Source organism: Apaloderma vittatum, unplaced genomic scaffold, assembly GCF_000703405.1.
Source record: "Apaloderma vittatum isolate BGI_N311 unplaced genomic scaffold, ASM70340v1 scaffold32131, whole genome shotgun sequence".
Classification (NCBI taxonomy): domain Eukaryota; kingdom Metazoa; phylum Chordata; class Aves; order Trogoniformes; family Trogonidae; genus Apaloderma; species Apaloderma vittatum.
In genome coordinates this window covers 1-23,124 of record NW_009700212.1, presented here as the reverse complement: position 1 = coordinate 23,124, position 23,124 = coordinate 1, and the positions used below count along the sequence as shown (strand labels likewise).

At 49.5% G+C, this 23,124-nt stretch overlaps 2 protein-coding genes across 2 annotated transcripts in view; both read right to left on the bottom strand.

Annotated features, from left to right (window-relative positions):
• SEMA7A (semaphorin 7A, GPI membrane anchor (John Milton Hagen blood group)) overlaps positions 1–7,194 on the bottom strand; it is a 21,818-nt gene extending 14,624 nt beyond the window's left edge. The window contains exon 1 of the mRNA XM_009878685.1: positions 7,083–7,194. Within this exon, the coding sequence (XP_009876987.1) occupies positions 7,083–7,194 (112 nt within the window). The remainder of the gene's footprint in view (positions 1–7,082) is intronic.
• Positions 7,195–18,599: 11,405 nt separating this feature from the next.
• Positions 18,600–23,000, bottom strand: UBL7 (ubiquitin-like 7). The gene is made up of 10 exons (XM_009878684.1): positions 22,817–23,000; positions 22,584–22,703; positions 21,852–21,934; positions 21,646–21,730; positions 21,266–21,323; positions 20,666–20,799; positions 20,282–20,331; positions 19,411–19,578; positions 19,111–19,233; positions 18,600–18,737 (listed from the first exon to the last, which is right to left on the bottom strand). Exons 1-10 carry the CDS (start codon positions 22,998–23,000, stop codon positions 18,600–18,602), a joined length of 1,143 nt encoding a protein of 380 aa, XP_009876986.1.
• Between the last annotated feature and the right edge of the window lie 124 nt (positions 23,001–23,124).

The following is a 23,124-nucleotide window of genomic DNA, read 5'->3' as shown; positions in this document are numbered from 1 at the left end:
TCCTCCCCCAACCATTCACGAAGACCCTGCAATCATGCGGTGCTCATGCAGCTGCTTTCTGCTGCCTTGAGAGATCCCTGCCATCAACAGCAAGAAGCTCTGGAGCTGAGGAAACAATTCAGCCCGCATTATGGGGGATACTGCCTACAAAAGCTCTCAGGCCTGTGTGCAATCCAAATGCCCGGGAGGGCTGTGCTAGCACAGCAGAAAGGCTCAAGCTCGCAGAGTACGCTCTAACTAGACAAATATGCTTTTTTAGAGTTAGGCTACAGCAGGCAAATATTCTGGCGCATTAACGATTTCCAGTCTATTTCTGGTAAGCTCCGGAGTGCCTTGGCAGCAGTATTCAGCGCAGGGGTGAGCCAGGGCAGGAAGAAAGAGGAATAAAAAAAAAAAAAAAAAAAAAAAAAAACAAAAAACCCAACACCTACCACCTCTTGATTTGGTATCTCAGCTGCTGGGCATGGGCATGCCTGCTCAAAAGCTCTTGTGAGAGCTATGCAGCCTGTATCCCCTTTGCGAGGGGCCTCCAAGCCGGAGCCAGAGTCGGCAGCGGTCCCAAACACCCACTCAGCAAGCAACAAAAGAGACCTCTAACCTGCAGCCAGGAAAGAACAAGCCTTGAATTCAAAGTCTCTGCCATCAGGCAGAGTTTCGTGAACGCAGGCAGCACCGCAACGCTCTGCTTTACCCTCTGAAGGCTTGAACCAGAGCGCCTGGTGCTCCGGAAAGGATGGGTTTCTCCTTTTTAAATACAAAATGACTACGTGACAGGCATGGTAGGGTTTTCTGTGTATGCTAACATATTACCGACATCCCCTGGCCCCCTCCCTATATGCTCATTCCCCCCAAAATGACGCAGGACTGAAGCCTGTACCACTGCAAGATGAGACCAGAGACTTTGATTTTACAGGTGCTGCTTGTCACCTAGCAGGTACGTTTTTCCTTACCAGCCCTGAAGCCAAGCTGCTTGCTGCACCCTACGGATTTGCAGGTGCTAAATTTAGAGCCAGGTTTTGTTAGTTTCCCAAAGCCGTTCTCTGTAATGACAGTCCCGAGCTGTGCCATGTTCCTGCTGGAAGCTGGGGAACTTTGGCCTGTGATTATGGTATTTTATTATACAGTCACTGGAACAACAGCAGAACAACAAAAGAATGGTTTTAGCAGGAGAGCTGCTATCCAGAGAGCACAGCTGCCCCTCCCACCAGGAAGATCCGTTTCCAGAGACTGATTTATCATAAAAAGCATTCCAGGATAAAAACTGCCCCAAGCACTTCTCTGAGCATCCACCAGCAAAATAGCCGCTTTACCTTTTTAGCTTAATTGGCAGCCGCCTCCCACCTCCCTGCTGCTGACTAGGGCACGGCAGCTGTGAAACCTGTCTCAGGCACATGCCCTCTTCTTCCAGCCCAGAGGAGGCTAGTCAGGAGAGGGGCACAAGGGAAGGGGTCCCATACAGTGCCCCATGGAGCCTCCAGCCTCTGAAGGGGTTTAAAGGCGCCAAGAAAGATCTGCAGCTCTGGAGCAAGGACAAAGTTTCAGTTCCCTATAGAAAACAGATGAGATTACACTGTCTGCGCTAGATTGGGAAGGGCTGTGTCACGCTCTTTTGCAGTCCTCCTACCTGCTGTTCCCCACCCCTGTAACGAGCTAGGTCTCAGCCCTGCAGCAGGTTTGTGCTGGGAAAAGCCCTGCAGTCCCTCCCAGCAACCCCTTTCTGCCCGTCTGACCCCCCACCAGCAGGAACACACAATACCCATTCTTCTCGCGTCCATCTTTGGCTGCAGTGCCGCATTACTCAGACGTGGGAAGCCAATCTGCCGCCTTACAGTCAGTCGCTTGAAACCCAGACGCTCAGATCAGACTTTCCAAAACTTGCGTTATCCAAGAGATGAGTAAAGCCATGGCCACGGCTGTTGTGAGCGGCCCGATGGCAGGCGTTGGTTGGGAAGGCTCGTGCATTCCCTAAGGAAGCTCTCACCTGAAACTTGCAATGCCCTCTCCCTCCCACTAATGCATGCTTGATAAAGGAGAATAATTAAACTCAAGTGGGTAATGAGATGTGGAGTCATCACTGCAGGAGGATGCCAACACCAATCAACAGGGTTCAAGCTGGGGACTGGATAGTTATAGCACTAGAGAACCAGAGCTGTCACTAAGTGCAGTATTAGGTTTATTATATGAAGCCTGTTGGTCCATATTTAAGTTGCTCTAAAATTTAGTAGAAATGGTAAGAGATGTTTCCACATCCAGCTCCTGCGACACTCTTACAGCTGTCACACCAGACAGCCACAGCCTACTACACCAGGCGGAGCTGGGATCAAAAAAAGAAAAGAGTGCCCAACAGGAGGAACAAATCCTATTCTTGGAGCAACCAGGAATAGCCACACATAGGATGTAGCTCAAGAGGAGACAGCTGGCTGCAAAACAAGCAATTTCTTCCTTCTAACTCACCTTCCAGACCTCTTGCCGGATACGAGCTTCTTTAAAAAGCATTTTGTACTCATTACTTCGATTTAGCTTGTACACAAGCTTAGGTTTAGTTTGTCCTGCTTTAAGGCACTCAGCCTCACTACATCAACTACAGAATACCTTCCCAAGCCAATTTTCTGCAATTCTGACCCTGAATCTGCTCGAGGGCTGGCACAGAGCTGGACAGCAGGTCAGCAGTTTGCATGTGGCTCTCTTTCCCAGCCCTCAGCATTTCAGTGCTGCAGCCACAACTTTTATTAGTTCACCCATGCCTGTTGTTTTTGTGTCACGCTCTTGCAACAGGAGGTGGATGTGATTCAGCCGCTTGGTTTGTTTGGTTTGTTTTTCTTTTTTCAATCTGCGCAGAGCAAAAAATATTTTCAACCAACATTTCATGATACCAGCATCACGCACCCTGTGAAAATGAGCCGTCTGCAGAAAATAGCATTGCTGGGAAAACGAGAAGCTCTCTCCTGGAAATGTTGATGCTCCAAGAGCTTCATGTGAAACTGTCCTAACAAAGTTGTTTGACACCCATGGGACCACAGCTCCTGAGAATACAGTGCCACTGCCACCAAGGACTAAAAGCTGGTGCTAGCACCACAACCTCTCATTTTGCCACCACTTCCTATCAGTGTAAGTTTGGCCTCATCTCTAACCAGCTCTCTTCTGCCTTTGCTAACTGAACATAGCACCATTGTGCCCAAGATGGGCACAAAGAGCTCCTAGAAGAGCTCTCATGGCACTCAAAGATGCTTGCTGGCACAGTTTTCCCAGGGCAGGAAGCCCAGCAGCTAGTACGGGCAGCATGGGCAGTTTCCAGGAACTGCCATTTCGCTACACCCTCGTGATCCAAGGCAGGCTAGAGTCAGTTTACCCAGTCGAGGCAGCCAAGGGTCAAGTGTATAATCTTCTCTTTCCCCTGCAGGGCCTGCTTATCTCCTGTGAGCTACACACCAGCTAGAACCCATCCCCTTCAGCTTCCAGCCTCATCTGTAACAAGAAAGAGGTGAACAGTAAGGTGTAAATGCAGCAGGGCAGGGCAGTGAGTTTGTCTTGGATCCATGCACGTGCGAGTAAGCGGGGACAAGACAACCTCAAGCAGTAGCTAAAAATTACTCCTGTGCTGCAAAGGCCTCAAGCTATAGCAGCTTGACCCAGCCCTCAGGCTTCCTTGCTGTCCTCACTGCACTCCTCTGCTCTCCTGATGCTCGGTGACTTTCCGGTCATGAGACAGTCAGGCTGGGATGCCACCCTCCCACTCTGTACGGAGGGGCTGTATCACCCGGACAGCTCTGCCCAGCCCCAGGACACAAGAGGTCTCCGTCTCTGTAGATGGATCAGAAGAGTAAACACGATTATGTGTGGTGACAGGTAAAAGCTCTGTGTGGGATGCGAATGCACCTTTTTCAATGCAAAACCCAGTTGGTCAGCATTTAGTTAGGACAAAAAAAAACCCAACTAAAAACACAGCGGCAGGGGGAGGATGGAAATAAAGGCAAGATAAGCAAGAACAGTGTGCAAGGTTGAAGCACTTGCTTCTGCACCAGCCCAGGCTGCTAAGCCTGAACTCACTCCCACTCTGCAAATTTCAACAGATAGGGAACTTGCCGTTTGTAATCTTCCTTTGTTAGGACACTGAGGAGGGTAATAACCAGAAGATACCCTGACCCATCTGCGTGCCGGGTCAGCTGCAAAGGGGGAAGCACTATAGGTACAACCAGTGGTCTGGAGCTGACCTCAGCCCTTTGCTCCAAGTGTCTTTCCCCAAGAAGAAGAAATCCTGCAGAGTCAGATGGCACTTTCAAATATCTGCTTACCCAAACGGGCCAGAGAACCAGCCACCTGCGCTCCAAGGACCCCTCACTCTGCTCCTGAGCGTGTGTCGAAACTGGGCTGGTCTTTGGGAAAAGCGTGCCCCTTCCTCACCTCCTCCTGCACCCTGCTGCAGCATCGGGGAGGCAAAATAAAGGCAGAACAGTGTCCAAGGCCTTGGGACTGGCTTTATACTCACTGCATACACAGAAAGGCAGAGCTGCAGACCATGGTGCTCCAGTCATCCACCGCCCTGGCCCTACGCTGCAAGTTCAAGTTCCTAGGACTGTGAAATTACTTAAATCCAGGAGTTCCAAGCACTGAGACAGGATAGCTCCATTTCTTTGTCTCCAGAGGTCAGTTTGGGACTGTGCCACCTAAGTCCAGCTACATTTTGTTCTCCCAGCTCTCAGTATCCCCTCGCCTATTTCTTGCTACAAAACCAGACGGCGTGGGACCACAGGGCAAAGCAGCAGAGTAGTTCAGGCTGCCTGCGGCAAGGTCTGGGCTCCCTTCCTGGGCCGAACAGGTGCTGGCAAGGGGAGCAGAGTGAGAGATGGAAGGGTAGCTGCAGCTTTGCCCAGCACCAATTTCCTTCTCTTCCCCAGTGCTGCAGCCCAGGATGGGATCCCACACACGGATTCTTCCCTCCTGGAGAGCTGGGCTCCGGCCAGCATCAGCAATCTCTCCCTTCACCCGCAGGGCTGTAACACCTGGAGGTGCCTTTGCTGAGGCTGCCGTACCTGGTGCTAGCGATGGGCTGCGGCGTGTAAGAAATTTAATTATGTGAAGAGCTGCCAAGCTCCTGCAGAGCCCAGGGGCTGAGGCCAGCACTGCACCACTGCAAATGCAGCACACCAGGCCCAGCCCCAGCATGAACGCCCATGCAAAAGTCCCAGTCTGCTGCTCTTCATCAAGGTCCCAGCCTCCAGGACCAGGGCTGGAGCCTCAAGCCGAGCCCTGCAACATCGTCACACCCCCACAGCGAGGTACGAGCCTTTACACGTGGACGCAAATAGCAGCAGCGTGCTGACCTGTGGGTTGTACTAAAGATGCTGCATTTGCCTTTTTCTGTGTTCGGAGCATTGGGGAAGTTAAAAAGATGGCTCTCTGTCACCCACTGCATCCTCTTTGCCCCTGTCCTGTTTTTTCCTCCCCTTGAGTCTCCTCTCAACCATCCTCCTCACCCACAGACCCACTTGCAGAAGGGCAGAGGTTATGTCGAGCAAAACGCAATCTGTTAAATAGGACACAGGACTGACTCTTAATGAGTGTGCCACACAGCTATCTCTGATACCTCCCTAATTGAAATCCCTCTTGGCCTGTGTCCCAACTAAGCTCTCTCTCTCAAAAGAGACAGAAACAGAGATAAGTACAAGCTGATCTGCTTGCAGGGAAGTGTCCTAACACTAATTGGCTTTGCTGTTTCTCAGTGACAAATCCTCACTGTGTTCAATGCTGGGAAAGCCACCCTCTGACACAGATGCAGGGAGAGGCCAAATGACCATACTGTGTGTGCACACCCAGCACTGCCCACAGAGACAGGTGGAAGTCAACCACTCGAGCCCTCTCTTCCCCCTCAGCAGCTTTACTCCAGGACAGACACTTCCGACCACACCAGATCCTGGCAATTTAACTCCCTCCTCCCCAAGCAGAGCAGGGGAAGCATCTCTGAAGAAATGCATGACCCCTGTCCTCTGTTCAGCCTCGGGCTCTGCGCCTTCTCCCCTACTTGCATCTCCTTTTCTAAGCCACCTTGCTTGCCAGTAGATAGACGAGGCAACACCAGGAGCAACCTTTCGCTGCCCTGCCCACCAGTGTCTCTCCCCTTTGTGTGACAGACCACCTCCAAGCCACGCACCCACTACCCTTCCCTCTGCTCCTGGCCCTTCATCTGCGCGCAGCAATAGGCCCAAAGAAGAGGAAGGGCATAATAAAAATAACGGCAGAAGAATAACAGATGGCGCAGAATAAACCATGGGAAATTCGTGTCCTCTGAAGTTGCCGGCGAATGGGAAGCACAGAGGAGCTGTTGTACTGCAGAGCCGCGTGAGATCTGCAGCTCGGCTGAACCCGCCGGCTTAGCCAAACACCAGAACCGCCAGGGACAAGACAGGGTCTTTTGTTAAAGCCTCCCTGGAGGGTATTAATCAAAAAGCTTGGAAGACACATGATAAAACCAGTAAACGTTAGTCTGCTCTTTTCAACACACGAAGCTCTGGGCCATACTTTAAGCTTGCTCTTTGAAACATTTCTTTGTTCAGTTTCTGCTAAGACCAAATATAATTATAAGTCCTCGCGTGCTGTTTCAGATGTATCTATTTCTCAGAGAATAGAGATCATCTGCAAATATTTACTCACAGAACTCATTTGCAGCTAACAGGGTAAACTGCATCAGATGAATAAGAAAATTAACTGCATTAAGCAAATACACTTCTCCATTTCCCCCTGCAAGTTATGGGAAATGGTTACTGTGTCTGTTTCAGGGCTTTTTGGCAGCCTGTAATATATCTAGCTTGTTGGAAAATGTTTTTAGAATATAAAAAGGAAAGGACTTGGCAAGAGCAGGGATCTAAAAATTCAGTTAAAAGCAGTCAAGAAAGCCAGAAGCCCCTTCCTGAGATTATAGGCATTTTAGCTCATTTTAATGAGACCCAAAAGAAACAGGAAAAGAGCAACTCTTTTCAAAAGACAAGACATAGGTAGAAAATCCAGGGCACAGGGAGTAGCTGTCAGCTGCAGCCACTGCTGCTGCTGCATCTCAAGGTTGCAGCCGACCGCAGCCCGGGACTTACCTTGCGGAGCTGTGATGATCCTGGGGTTCACCTTGGAGCGCCCCGTTGCCCACACGCCCAGCTGGCTGCCCCACAGGGCCACCAAGAGGGCAAAAGGCCACCTCCTGCCCATTTCTACTTATTCAGCGAGCAGAGATCATGAGCTTGTGAGGCTGACAGCTGCATCGCCTGCTTTACAAAAGGGTGAGCAGCGCCTGTCATCCAACCAATAGCGAAACAGAGGGCGGGACTATTCAAGGGAATTCAAAAGCGATCCTCCTCATTCCATGCCACATCTTCAGCACTTCGTACCTGCTGGCTTTGCTGGGATTTTCAGTCCTCCCTTCTCCCCCCCACCACCAAGCCCGACCCCTTCCCCAAGGGGAAGGTGAGAATCCAATGGCTTTGTTCACCTTCAGGCTCTTGAGAAAAGCTGCAGCTGCAAGCCCGTGGCTCGCAATCAACTTCTCAGAGACTTGCATTAAGGTGGATAGAGATCAAGTGAGAATGAAAATACGTGTGTGGAAGAACACACAAGAAGCTACAGCAGACAGAGTGTGCAGAGACTCATAACAAAGGACTGCTGCTCCCAGTCGCTTAAATGGAAGGCTGTGTTGTGGCCAGGAAGCCGTGCTCAGGTGCGGAGAGGGAGCAGGAAGAGCCCGCAAAGAGAACACGGCACTCGACCATTAGCAGGATGCAGCAAGGCTGCAGCGCTGTCTCGTGTGCCAACCCTCTTGCTGCGAGATAATAGCAAAGGGCCACTGCGAGCAAAGAAAAAAAAAAAAAAACCACACCAAAACCTGCCCAAATATACATTCGCTATCACAAGAAGACAAAAAGCAGAGACACAATAGCAATTCAGCTGCGTGCCTTATTCGGTCACACCCCACCCCTGTCATCAAGACCAGTCAAACTCGCATCACGGGCGTTGTGAGGTGCAGGTTGGGAGTGAATGCCCTCCCAGAGCGCCTGTGGGAAATGCGCTGGGAGCTGGGGTAAAGAAATATTCCATTAAGATCCTGCCCTTGCTTTTCTGATGCTAATGTTCTCCAAAAGGCTGCGGAGTGCACCCCGCTCACAGGGCTGGCCAGCCACGGGCCTGCAAGCACAACCCTTTGGAAAGTCACTTTTGCTTTGCCAAACCTCCTCATCCTCCCAATTCCCTCATCGGGAGGCCAGGAAAGGCTGACGGTCTTTGTGAAGCGCTGTGAGGTTTGCTAATGAGAAGAGCAGGGCATTACGTGCAAGGAAAGCGAGGTCGGACGTGACCAGAATAGGAGAGCCCCACGGGGAACTCACAAGGATAAGACGCAGCTGCGCTCTTTAAAGTTGGTACAGAAGCTAGGCCACGGACTGCTCTGCTGCTGAAGGGGATGAACTGTGGCAGGGCAAGGGGGGGCACTTTGGAGGAAGCAAAAAAATTAACGAGCCAGCTAATGGGTGGATTTTAAGGACCCAGAGGAATTTCCCACCAACTCTAAGTACGGGATTTCATCTCTTTCTCTTAAATCAAATATCTGCTTTGGTAATTACAGTGTGATATCACACAGGTCATTCTGGGGTTTCACTTTTGGACATGGTGATTCCCAGCCTTGAACCATTTTGCATTCCTGGTCACCTCAAAACCAGAGCCAGCTCTATTTCTCTACCTGTCCCGTGGCTTCCAGAAACACTAAACCCTGTTATCACTTGTTTTTCATCTCTGCAAGAAAACATCTAATTCATTAAGACTCTTTCACACAGTCAGCAGTTAAAAAGAAATGTCATTTGTAAGTCAGCCACCACACTGGTTCCTTAATAAACATGGGGACTGAGCATTTTGCATCCCCCCCAAATTTGGGCTACACTATGAGAGCTGCATACATTATTATCTGCTTTGCCTTTCCTGACATGATGCAGCTGGTGGGCTGGGAAACTGGCTTTCAACTCCCACTCTTGAGAAAGTTGCCAACTGGAAACACAGAAGGGTTCTGATCAGAGATGAACGAGAAGAATTTCTAGTTTATTAGAACAGTAAACCCTTTGCTTTTCCTTTTCCCTTGCCCCTAACTAACACAGCTGGGGACTCTGCATGGTTAGCTTTTAGGGCTTTTTTCCACCTGCAGCTAAATACAATTCTCCTGTGTAGAAAATTCAGCTTCAGACTCCCCCAAGGCTTCGGAAGCATTGAGCTCTGGGCTCTTTCTACTTCAACACATGATATCACTCCATCTCCTCAACCAGGAGCTGAGACACCCCATGACCATGACTGTATTGTGGTCCTGGATTCAGAACGATGCTGTAGCTCCTTTTGCTAAGCAAGAGACTCAGCAGAAGCCTTGCTGTGCCTCAGTTAAATATAAAGCTGCATGAGATTTCTGCATGCAGCTCACTAGCAAAAGAGCCTGCAGCAGAGGAGAAAAGTGACACTGGTGGGACACACATCCCACCCAAAATACTGGTTACAACACTTCAGATGAAAGGTCTGCGTTAAAACTAAGCTTTCACCCCAATGCCTTTGCTCCCTTCAGAAGCCACAGGTCCCCTTGCATCCTTTTTCTACCCCAAAAGCTCCTTCAGGACAGAGACATGACTGATCAGCCAGGGTGAGCCTGACTCCCACAGACAGGGAAACATGAGAGCATTGCAGAGGACAACACTGAGAAAAGCAACAGCCGTTGCAAGATCTGGGGGTGGGGGTCAAGGGAGGGGTCTGACACAGAGCCAGTTTCAAGGTTGCTCCAACACAGTGTCAGGTTGCAGGAGGTGCTGAGCACAGAACAGTGCCCTGAACGCTGCTGGAAACCTGCGGTGCGTTAAGGACACCGGCACCCAGCCTAAAGCAGGCAAAAACTTCTGTGAGAGGTGAGAGAGGTTGTTTACTCAAGACCTGCTTGGGTGTATGCCATGTCCTCCACAAGTACCCGACAAGGAATGTGTACACAAGCGATCAGATTCCAGGCACGAACTTCCCCCTTCAGCTCCCTCCTGCAGAGGTTTCCGTCTGGCTTCATTTGTATATCAAAACTTCCACAGTACAAATTATGTGTGTTTTTTTTCCAGATCATGCTACTCGGTTCCAGCACAGATCAGAAGGCAGCCTCAACCAACTATCTTGGAAAAATCATAAAGCACAGATTTTCCTGAAGAGGAACAGTTTTATCCATCACTGCTTGAATGTTTGTGGCCCAGGAATTCCAACTATTATGAAATCTCCCATTTTAGTTGCCATCTTTTTGTGATGTAAGAGCAGATGTGTTAGAACGCTATCCACAAAAACATACCAGTTACCTTCTGCTTACCTTCCCAGGCCAGGAATATGACTCTGGGAAACAGCCAGTAGGTGTGATGGATTTGAACACAAGACAAATCTTCCATGGAGAAAAAAAAAATAATAATATCAACACCGCAAACATTCTTATCCCTGCAAAAACCAGGCAAGATCTCTTCCAGACACCCAAAAGCACATCTCCCTCTCTGGCTGTTTATCAGCTGTGGCAGCTTCAGAACAGGACAAAGAGGGGCCTTTCTGAGCCCAGCACAGAAAGCTGAGGATGATCACCAGGTCTGCCATGCCACACGTAGGCAGGTGTTCCCACAGTCCCTCCCTAGACAAGATTGGGAGACTGCACGTTTTGGCACTGTTAAACCTCACCCATGCAGGGACCCTGCTGTAGGATGGGGCTGATGTCCCAGACGGCTGGGACACAAGTATATAGATGACCATTGTAGAGCTTTGGAAAATCAGAGCTTCTAGTTCTTACCCCTGGCATTTTGCTTTTGGGAATAAGTTGACTTAATAAACATGAGCTTAGAGAGGAAAAAAGTGAAATTCCACTCACTATTTCTTTTGGCACTGACCAACAGGTCTTTCAGTCCTCAGATGACAAAGTGAGTTAGGAAGGAAGCAAAGCTGATCATTTATCAGCAAGCTGCTTCATTTTGCTTCCCACAATCCTCTCCCCAGACTCACATTCCTTGCAGCCAACTACCACAACCTCAACCATCCACTTCTCAGGCCACAGCCCTGCAACGGCCAGCAGTCCCTTCAGCCTCTCCAGGCATGCTGATCTCATGAAAAGTCCTCTGAAGGACAGCACAGTAAATCTACTGCCCTGAGAAGTGTCACAGCCCACCATGTGCTAAATACCACCTCCAAGGGCTTTAAAAGGGAGTCAGAGAAAGGGTGAAGGAGCTGTGTGCCCCAGGACAATTTTTTCTAGTAGATCAACCTCTTTGACTTCCCAAAGGAAATCTGTGGCAGAGCCTTCTCACACTCAGCTCCTTGGAGAGCAGCACAAACCTCCTAAGCTGGGACTCCCCTTCTTCAGTGGTTTCCCCTCTGCCACTGAAGCTCATCCCAGGCAGGACCCCCAAGACCAGAGCTTCACATCACTACTCACTAACAGCAGCAGCTTGCTGCAAGGTCCTGCCCGAGGACAAGCCACAAAATCAGCTCATCCTGCTGACCCCAATCTGTACCTCACCCTTTTCATTAAATACCCATTCAGCTGGCAAATGTGTTTCACCTGAATGCTCATCACATTAATAAGCAGTAGTGTCAATAGTGATTCAGTGAGAACTCAAGGCAGTAAAACACATCAGTGACACAGACACACTGACAAGTATATGTGCGCCCCTCAGACAGAGGTACCAAAGGCTTTAGGCAGAGTTAGTAAAATCCCACACAGAGTCCTACCCAATTAGAAGAAAGCTGAAACAATAACGAAATGAAATAAGTTGCTTTGCGGAGTTTGATCTGCTGCACTCCTACCGTGAGAGATGCATAATTGATATATTAATGCTGCACAGCATTTCTGCTCTGTCTTCCTACGACAGCCGAGCAGGCCAGACGATGCTTTGCTTACCTGAAGCTCTTAGTGTTTCTTTTCTTGACCACTGTACTCCTCTGCAGGGTGTGGATTTCCGGGCAGCATCACCACGTGCTGCAGAGCAGCTAGCACGCTTTCCTGCAGGAATGGCTACATTTCAGCAGTGGGCAAAGCAGCCTCCTCAGCAACACCAATCCCTACATCTGCCAGCTGCTTTGAAGGTTCCAACACCCACCATCCCGAAAACAAGCTTGTAAGTCCTCCTTTATCAGCTCCATTAAACCCACAAAGTCTTCCTGGTAACACATGAACTGAGGTTCACTCTCTGCAATCTGCTTTCCCATTCCCCGCCATACTACAGGTTGGAATTCAAGTCCACATTTTTCTCTGAGGAATCAAAGCAAGTCACCTTGTTCCCAAGAAGCCACTTCAAACTGCTGCTTCGAAAAATGTCAACGGAAACTCTTGCAAGCTGGCTAGGCACATGAGATTAAAACAGTTTACTCTCCTGAGCAGCCTCCACTTAAAGATATTAAGTTGACCTTGTAGCATTCAAGTAGTTCCAGCAGTGCTGTCTGTCTCGCCAGGAAGGGAGAGACCTCTAAGAAATGGTCTCTCCCACTCCTCCTCCCTATTTTGGCATCTGCTATCCAACTCTGGGCCAAATAACGCAGGAGGTAAGTATCTGCAGTTCTGCACTGTCCTTGGCTCTAAATTCAGAGCCAGCCTGGTGACACAAAGCTCAGCACCACTGATGCACCGGTTTTTCTTTCTATCACACGCCCTCCATTTCTTCCAGCAGAAGAATGGCAACAGCTCAAGACCTCACTGTGTGCTGGACCCATTTGACTTACTTTTCCCTATGACACCTGAAAACTCTTGAAAGGGACACCAGCCTGGGCAGGAAAGAGCTCCTCTTTCTTCCTGCCTCCCGTATGCCCTTCTTTGTGCGGGCTTCAGGCCTGCCACCTGGTTATTACGTATCCAGATCACTCCCACAACAGCTCATTCAGGAAGGTGATTACAGGAAGCCATAAGCAACCAGGTCACAGACTAAGAGGAGTGGAGGAAAAGAATAAAAAAAAATAATAAAAAAAAGAGGTGGGGAAAATGGACATGAACTCACATAACCAGACACCAGCTGGCAGGATCTACAGGATGATTAAATTATGTGTAACTGACAATCCTTTGGGATCAAAGCATTTAATGAGAGAAAGCTCCACCTCATAAAGGAATCCTACGGAAACAGGACGGTCAGCTCCCCTTCCCTGCCCCGGAATGGAGCCTTATGCAGACAAGCCCATTAACGTAAAGGTAAACAGTTTGGAATCTGCTCTGCAGGGTGTCAGGCTAAGCGTTGCTGAGGGATTACAGAGCTCTGCTGTCATTAGCAACCCTTTCTGCTTTAGTGAGATTAAGTGACAATTTTCTTCCCGACTGCCCGACTCCCCTAAGCTATCCTTGTCACCTGTTGCTGCTTCAGTGGCCACAGCAGTCCCAGGCACCCAAAAATTAGGCCTCAGTGCTTTACTGGGACCACCACAACCACTTCAGACTGTGACATTCTAGAAGTTACCTGTGCCACAGGCCCACGGCTGCATGTCATCTCCTTCCAGCTGCTCAACACTTGTCAGTCACAGACTTTGAATCTGCGGCTAAAACACCGACTCCATGCTGCAGAGTGGCACAGAGGCTACAACTTCACCTGTGTTTAAAGAAAAATATTGTGTGGGGTCCGTTAACTATTAACACCCCATATCTAGCTCTAGAAGTCCCTAAACCTCAGGTGACTGGAAGAACCTATTAGAATCAATCTTTCTCTATTCACCCTGTTCTTTAGTTTTTCTGCAACATTGGCCTTTGCAGGAATACAGGGGACTCTGGCTCTGATCCTACCTAACCCATTTGATGCTTTTTATCACTCCTCCACAGCTCTCCAGCTTCTCCCTCAAATTCAACACCAAAACTAATGCGCTGAACAAGTGGGCCACGCTATTAAATGAGCAAGGTATTTATTTCAGTGGTAGGGGGGAAAAAAAGGTCTCAAAGTGATTTTGGGGCAATCATTCTGTGTGCTGGCAGCCTGGAACACCCAGAAGTCAGCTAGAGAGACTGTGTGGTCAGGATGCTCCCCAAAATCCCTGGTCTCACCTTAAGAGCACTGGGGATTTTGTTTTGCTGAAAGTTTCCAGGCTCAGTTCAAGAGGAATAAGGTCAGGAAGCTTCGTGTTTAAAGCCAGTGGCTCAGCCATTGTCCTGACTTCAAAGAATGTATCAGGGGATGTTTGTCTTCTTCCCTCTGAACTTTCCTTTTGCTTACCACAATCTTGAACTCAACCCTCCTCGTAAGGCGGAACTAGAACTACACACATTACTATAAATCAAAGCATGATTTATAAACATCAGAATACTATAAATATAGAATAAAATATTAGCAAACAAATATTTTCACCACGTCATTTTCAGTACTTTCCTGCTTTCACCAAGTTAAACCAGAGTCAGTTGCCTTAAAATCACACTGCTTTATTATGCTGTTCTCCAGTTTGCATTATATGGATTCTTAGCTGTGCAAAACACAGTCCCCTCAGAGGATGCTTTGATGACTAAAGTCACAGAGCTCCCTTTTCATCACTTCTAAAGAAAAATGTTGATTTGTGCTAGTCCCACAGGACACAAGCTGCTGGGAAGCTGCACTGTATCCCCTGACCTTCAAGCTCTCACCTTATTCCTGACCAGGTGTCCCAGCATCACTAAAACTCTTTGCTCCTTCCTCGAAAGTTTGCCTGAGAAAGTAAGGCCGAGATTTCATTATTGCCAAGGAAATCCCACCAAGTCCCACTGCCCCCTCTTCCCTTTGCCCTGGCACTAGCCTGGCCCCCTCAGAGGGACTGCTCAGCTCACTGAACCAACACAAAGCTGACTTTAGAAGAAAAACTAAAAATTATGTGTTTCCTGATACTCTGGTGTTCAGTGCAAGGACAAAGCTGAAAGAAGCCAGGAAACTACCGAGCTCTTTGCAAAGAAAGCAAGCTGACGGGCAAGAGCTCTGCCAGACAAGTTCCCCGCTGCTGTTCCTGACATGGATGTATCCTGCCAAGCTGTCCAGATTTACTTCTGCCCTAGCAAATGCTGAGGGAGATGCTGAGCTGCTGCATCCCAGAGAAAGTCACCTTCACCAATCACCTCTTCTTCCAGAGAGGAGCTGGGGGGCAGGAAAGGAGGGGCAGGGAGTGGAGCCCCACACTGCGCTAGGGTGAAAAGAACACTGTTCCGCCAGCTCAGTACAGATGTCTCTGATCATCCAGGGCATTGAGATCGTTGGTCCTCTGGCTCCTGCAGGTTTGTTTGTGGCTAGAGCTGAGGAAAACACCAACACTGGTGCTCTGCTGCCTTGCCCAGACAAGGAATTGGTTGCTGTGCCAGAGACCTGCAAGCAGGGAACACAGTTGGAGACTCTGGCTGAGGGAGCAAGGAAGAAAAATTTTTTCTGGAGACAGGCAGGAGAAAGAGAGAAAAATCTCTCCAGCACTAGCCATTTCAAGTCAGAAATCAAGGCTGAAGAGCTTGGCAGTTTGCAATCTGATCCAACAAGCCACCCAAGCATGCCCACACCAGAGAGACTGTGTCTGCACATAAACAATTAATACCTCAAACATCAGTGTCTGCTCCCGGCATAGATCTTGTGGGTTGTTGTTCACTTCATGCATGGGAAGGCTCCAGCATCAGTGGGAAAATGGAGGAAGACAGCCTGTGTGACTGCCCACCTCTGAGGTACCACAAAAGCCACCAGGTACATGAAACCTGGGAGATTCAGCTGTCTCCATTTCCTCCATTTGCTGGAAAACTAACCTCCCACCAACACCACCACTTTGCTCCTCATGGAGACAGGCAGTTCAGGACTCTCTTAGGCAGAAAAAGACAAGGTGGAAACAGTAAAAAAAAAGCTGTCAAGGTGGCCGAAGGAGAAAAGTGGAGCATGTATAGTGAAGAGCCTAGGTCCCAGCCAAAATGCTAACCCCTGCAGGTGTCCACAGTGCAGCAGCATTGATGGTCAAGAACCAGAACAACTAAGAGGATTACCAAAACACACAGGAGTACAAACAGCTGCTACCATTTCTGCTGAAAACACTTGCTGCTCCCACTTCCCTTGTCAGCTCCACTACAGGCAAAGGCAGCACCAAACCAAAAATTCCTCTGATGTCAGAACTAGGAAAGTCCCTACTGAGAGCACTTAACGTTGAGGAACCACGCTCTGACCTCCACCTCTGCTGAAGGGTCAGCCAAGCGCCAGCGAGGCCACAGAGGTTTGGCTGGTGAATGGAGCGCAGCAGAGGTTGGGCACGCAGGCAGGATGACAGAGACCCAAGAGGAATGGAAGTCCCTCTAACCCAGATACAGAAGGAGCAACCAAAGGTGGTGCAGGAGGAGGGGAAGGCGTCAGGACTGCAGAGCCAGTTCTGAACATTTCAGAGCTTCCACTCTCCTATAAGAGCTGCTGCATCAAAGTTTCCCTCCCTCCTCCTCCTCCATTGCCAGCCCTGCAGGGGCCAGGCAGAGCCTCTCTTCCCATTCCTGCACATCTCTAAATTTGCCTGGTTGCTGAGCACGTCTATTCTAGGCAGCCAAAGGCAGGCGAGATGGGGGAAGCGAAGCGCACGCATCAGTTGCCTCATGAACAACATCAGTGCCAACTTCTTCTCTGCTATAGCCAGTTCAGAGAATGTGTCTGATGCGGCACTCCAAGCCAAGTAACACAACTTGTGAAAGAAATCGGGGGGGGAAGAGTTCTTTCTGTACTAAACATCCAGGCAATTCTCAGTTTTCTGGGGGCGCAGGGAGAAGCAGAAATAGCCATCATTATGGAAGAAACTGCTTAATACAAAACATGGATCAGAGTGATCAAATCAAACAAGAAATACCAGGACACAAAAAAAAGAAATACCATTTTGGGACACCAAGCCCAAGCTGAAAACTGTAAGCAAACTGGTCCTGCCCTGGTCCCAAAGCAAGTGCTGCTAACCCTGAGCAGGTCTGTGAGAGCCTGCAAATACTTCCCAGCTCTGGGCAGCAGCATCTGTGATACAGCTAATCCTCAATTAGCCCAGGAGGATTGAGAGCTGACAGCAGGGCTTGTCTCCACAGCAGGGAAGGGAGGCAGAGCGTGTGTGCTATCCACTCCCCCAGCAAAGCAAGCAGTGAACGCACCAGGGATGGGAACAAGTTAATCAGTTTTCATACATGTAAAATCATAGGTGTCATCGGGACTGGGTTTCCAAAGCAGGTAATGAGGGCAGTAACACAGAAGGGTGTATGGTCAGGAAAGCCGGTTATGTCCATCAAATCTTATCTCGTACACACTGAAAAATAAAAACAGTCCCTCCCTCCTGACAGACTTAATCCTCTAGACAGGATTAAAGCCTATCAAGCAATGGGCTACCCTGGAGAGAACAATCCAGCTTTTGCTGGGTGATAGCTGAGATGGTATCAGCAAACAATCCTAGCGCTTGGAAAGGAATTAAGAGGGGAGCACAGGCCACCCGAAGGTAGGAAAGCATTTTCTGCTTTTAGCTTCTCTAGTAATGCCTGGTGGCATTTCAGGCAAAGCAGCTCCCTTTTTCATGCCTTGTTAATCTCAATGGTACAATCGGAGTGAAGCCAAGCCCAGCTCTGGTTCTGGCTTCTCTCAGCTGTAATTACAGGAAAATATCGTCATCTGTCTTTGCAGCCCAGGTCTTGGGCACCCCAAACATGGTACCCAGGATGAGAAGATACTTTGGAAAGCACTGGCTAACAGACTAACCTGCATGAGAGGCATGCCATTTCTCCTACCAACTCATGTGGCAGCACTTGACTCTTTGGCAATTGCCTCAGGCCGTGGGCTTGTCTTTTTTTACTGTCACCCTGTGGTGACCATGAACTCCTGCACACATATCCCTGTTCTTGCAGGACTCTACCAGCCTCACCCAATACCACTGGAACAAACAGGTTTCTGCTAAGGAGACACAATCCTTCTCTGGAGCACTCCTTGAAGAATATCTGTAGCAGAGATAGTTCTTTTGTCTTGGCCTAACTCAAATCAAGACAGCTCTGCAGATGAACTACACTCCGAACAGTGCTCTCCTAACAGATGCAGCTTTGCTCTGTAAGAGGAGTGCCCTCTGCTGAAAGAACAATAGTCCTACAATAGGCAAAGCATTTTTCTCCAGTTTCTTAAACGAGCACATTGCTTGGCAGATCTGGGGTACAACTCGGGACAGACCACAACCCACACAACAGGCAAGTGAATACAGTTCATTTAATACAGTCAAACACAAAGGGACCACGACAGCAAAACAAAACAGACCAGGCAGGAATGAAGTAACAGGCAGGAGAACATGCTGACAGGTCTTAAGTCTGCCGAACCACAGCTGCCATACCTCTCCAACACACAGAGCCACCTTTTTCTCCACGCTGGACAAAGTTGTAAGGTCTCATCTCTGGTGGCCAGAAGGAAGAGGCTGGAGAGAGGTGCCTGAAGCTGGAGTTGCTGCCCTCAGCGTGGTCAGTGCTCTCAAACAGGAGCACACTGCCCACCTGCAAGGGAAGGAGCAGCCACCTCAAGTGCTCCATGCTGGAGAGAGCAACCCCAGTGCAGACAAGAGTTTCAGGGCCAAAGCCCAGAGCAAGGAATATCACAGCTGTTTCAGCACAACTCACCAGAGTCCAGCCTCTCCTGCCCAAAAAGCTAGGGAGCCCCACCAGCAAAGATGAGCTCCAGGGCAGCCTGAATGTCGCCTCCAGTGGCCTGAAGGGCTCGGAGACTTAGCTCGTCATCATGTATGCCCATGTCTCGCAGCTGCTGAAGCTGTGGTTGCCACTGGCTCTACAGATGGGGAAAAAAAAAAAAAAGCAGCTAAGGGAAGGTGCAAGAGTCCAAGCAGAAACAAAACAACCTTCTCTATGGTCCACTCTTTCACACCATATTCTCCCAACTCTCTGGCTCACAAGCACAACACTAAGAGTGCAAACAGATGTTGAACACTCCAAGTCTTGCTGCAAACTCCCCAAATTCACCAGCCCACCACTCCACTCCCACATGCTATTTTTGCATCGGTCTGTCATGCCTCCTGTGAGAAGCCCCTTTTAGCTTGATGCCTTGGCACAGGAGGGAGCTGGAAGAACCACCTCCACCTGGCACCACTCAGTGAGAACTGGGACTTTCATCGGCTCCTGAAGGAAGAGGCTGGGACACTGACCTGCAGGCTGGGCTGCCCTGAAGCCTGCAAGGCATGCTGCAAGGCCTGGCTGAAAAGGTCATTGGTGATGGGCGTTCCTGACTGGACACTGGATGACATCGGGGAAGTCCCAGAGGAGTGACCCTAGGAGGAAATAAGTTGCACAAGGATCAGAACACCCCATCTTGCCTCCTCAAGCCCATATAGAGGAGAACTCAGCCATAAGAATATAAAGCAGCAAGGGCTCCCAGGCTGGTGTTCAGTTAAGCTCTAGTTTCGCAGCCCAGGAGGGTCTCCCCAGCTTCTGGGCTGCCACTGTACCTGGGTGCCAGGGGTGGGTGTGTGGGAGCTGCTCTCTGGGGTGCTCGCCAGTGCCAGCGCAGTTGCCAGCTCGCTCTGGGTGATTGGCCGGGGTCCAGCAGCCCCAGCATAGCCAAGGGAAGCTGGGCGGGAACCAGAAGTGCTGCTGGATGGTGTAGATCTTGTGCTCTGTGTAGAAGAATAAAAAAATAAAACCAACCAAACAAAAAAAAAAAACCTACCCACAACAAGCCACCTCACATTGGTGTCCGTGTCTGGATAAAATCTGGCTTGTGTTCAATCTCAGGGATTTTTTCCTACAATACTGGAGACTCATAAGTGTGGAACTTTTGAAAAACTAACACAGCAGGATAGGATGTGCTTTTGTCCACAAACTCAGATACTACCAAGCTGCAAAAACTGGCAGTAAACCTTTTAATATACCATCCATCACCTTAAAACCAAACTGTTATTAGCCTGTAACAAAACAATTAGCTGCTGACCGGCACTTTTTTCTGCCTAAGTACGCAATTTCTCTTACAAAACACTTTGTCTTTTGGAGAGTAAAACCTCCCTAGCATCACAGAAGGGCAGGGGCCAACACTCACATGCTTCTCAATCATGCTCATCCAGTGCACAAGCCTCTCTGTATCACTTTAGCTACAAAGGTGCTTACTCCGAAGACAAGTGTGGTTCCAAGTTGTGCTTCTGCATTCCACTGTTGTGACCCTACCCCAACACTCAAGTAAATCCTAACGTGAACAGCATCCAAGCATGCCACAATCAACATGTTCGTCTCCGCAATGACCCCAGGAACCAGAACAGCTTGTGCCGTTCACAAACAGGAAGAGAGAAAACTTAAACTGGCATTCCACCTGACCGGGCCACTCACCTGGTGGAAGTCATCTTCATCATCAGAGAGACCTTCAAAGAGAAAGCCTCCTGCAACAGAAAGGAAAATCAACACATGTAGAAAACTAGGTGCTGGTAGGAATTTGGCACCAGATGGGAACCCTGTGGAGTCCTTGCCCGTGCTGGCAGGCTCAGCCCCAGCTAACGCACTGGTTAGGACAGAAGCCCCAGCACCAACAAGCTCACATGCAGCACAGCGGGCCCACTGCTTGCACAAAACAGAGGCCACAGCACTCTGCCACTAACAGTCGATAGACACAGTTAGGAGAGGCCCCAAGGCCAAAGCACCTCAGGTAAGCCTTACAGTGCAAAAATCTGTTGTCATTTCTGCAGGTTCCCCACTCATCTGTGTGGCTGAACATACCTGGCATGTCCCGGTAGGAGCCAGAGGACATGCCTCGGGAGGATGTCTCTGGGGCTGGCAGTGGGGTGCTGCCAGCCACTGAGTGCAGAACCAGGACAATGGCGTTCACAAGCGCAGGGTGAGCTGGGATGAGCCTAGAGAGAAAGAGTGGAAGCACAAATCACGCACACAGGGGAATTAAGAAACTGGCAGCCAAAAACAGCAAAGAACTTAAGGCACAGCCATCCCCACCAACTGCAACAAGACCTCCTCACGTTGCTCCATGCAGCTGAAGAAGCTGCAGCTCCTTTTTGATCCTGCATTGACCCTCCCCACGGTACACATCTTCCACCCGCTCTCACAGGAGCAACCAGCTCCAGATTTGAACCCACAATCTGGAGGTGATGACAGCCCCATCTCCCACTAAATATTCTTGTGGATCAAAGTATCAGCTCCCTCTTTCCTGATGCTGAGGAAGCATCCTGCCCTGAATCTCTGGCTCTGTGTACGGGTACTGGCAGGCAGGAGCAGAACTTTTCTGTCCCACCCAGAAAGAAGCAGTCTATACAGCAGTGCAACAAAGGCATTGCTTAGTCACTGCACCAGCTCACGTGAACTTACGTGTCCAGCATGTTGGGGTCAGCAAACACTGAAAAGAGATCCTTGTCCTGCAGGACTCCTGGGAGGGACCAGGAAACACAACAAGTAAGAGACAGGATACAAGAAACTGGAGTCAATCAAATAACAGCCACGGGAAAAAAACAAAAGAATTAATTGTTTTTCAGGAACTGAGTCACTAGCACACACCATAAATATTCTATTATTGCTCTCTCTGAAGCCTTTTACGTCTTCCTGGAGACTCTCTCACAGCCACGCACCCAAGGGATGGGGCTTTCCCAGCAGATCCCACAGGCTGTGCCCTGTTCCCCATGAGAGGAATCAAATACAGACTATTTGGCTTTCCTCATATCCTCTGGATCTGAGGCCAGATGCAGACTCACCCAAAGCAACAGGGTCGCTGCTGAGGCCAGGAGTAGCTACAATGATCTGATCCAGCGACTCCTTATTCCCCAGCATTTTGAAAACCTGCCAGAGAAATGAGAGTAGAGCCGCAGAGATGCACGATGAGGCACCACTGCAGGACTTTCTCCACAGAGAGGAGACATACAAAAGACACCCAGACAGCACCAAATGAAGCCCCACTTACTGCATCTCTGTAGGCAGGACTGCTGTGCAGGGCAGTGTGAAGGACCCGGAATTCCCGCACTGCTGCCACCTTATCCACAGGCTCTGAGGGAGGGAAAACAGAACAAAATATGGGTCTCCCTCTGTCAGCTTTAGCAGACATTTTACACGTCACTGGGACTTGCATGCTGCAATAGCAGTGATACTTCTTTAATACCCCTGGATTCAGCTAATCCAGGGAGGAAAGGCACAGACTAATGATCATGAATGTCTCAGTACCCTTACTACAGCATGAATGACAAGTAGCTGCATTCTCAGCTTCCAGACATATAAAAATACACAGATATATCCTCCTACACACAAGTGGAGCTGTGTGACACTAACAACTCTAACTCATCTGATTCTACAGCCAGGCAGACTATGAACACACACAAGCCCGCTGATCCCTCGAGCTGAGTAACCAGCTGTTCTCTGGCAACACCCTAAAATTGGTCACTACAAACAGAAAAGGCCATTTGCTCTCCACATTATTTAGCTCATTCCTTAGCTCCTCCACCAGCAAGACAACAGAACACTTATTTGCTGCTGCTAGAGGTCAAGAGCTCCCACCCAAACATATGGACCCATTCCTCCTCCAAACCTCACATCAGCCTCCCACAAACAAAGCACTAGAGAAGCTGTTCCTCAGTCACAAGAGACTGACACAAAACACAACCCAAAGGGACCTAAGGAGGAACCCACACCGCCTCCTCACCTGGTTTCTGGTCAGGCTCAGGCCAGGACTTGCGCAGGACATGAACAGTGGAGCCAGACTGGATGCCATAAAAATCGAGCGTCTGGTCATCCCTCAGCTTACGGCCACAGTAGATGAGATCTCGGAGAAACATTTCAAGATAAATATCTATGTGGCGCACGCAGTTTATGTCCTGGCCACAGGGAGGGGAGGAAGAGGGTGGTGGGACTGACATGACCCACACAGGCACCTACCAATGAGCTCCGGGTCTGGGACAGACTCCTGCAGTTTGCCGGTGATGAGCTGCTTGAGGTACGAGATGCTGCAGCCACCGAGCGGGCATTCTCCCAGCTCTGTCTCCGGCAAACGCAAGATGGACTTGGGAGCCAGTGGCTGATCCGCCAGCTTTACCGCGATATGCCACTCCGGCAGGGCCATCTCACCCCTCGCACCCAACAGGAAGCTTTGGACAGGGAGGAAAACAAACCAAAGTGAGATTCTCCACTAATCAAGCAAATCCGCAGGGCTCACCCTCTCGCTAGGAAGTTAAGCAGAGGCCAGA

Excerpts from the sequence above, each read along its gene's own strand:
- UBL7 (XM_009878684.1), bottom strand. The coding sequence starts at position 23,000 with ATGGCCCTGCCGGAGTGGCATATCGCGGTAAAGCTGGCGGATCAGCCA. Across the intron at positions 20,332-20,665 it reads CTCCTACCGGGACATGCCAG|GAGGCTTTCTCTTTGAAGGT; the intron begins GTATGTTCAGCC and ends TTTCTGTTGCAG. Across the intron at positions 19,234-19,410 it reads CACCCACCCCTGGCACCCAG|GGTCACTCCTCTGGGACTTC; the intron begins GTACAGTGGCAG and ends ATTTCCTCCTAG.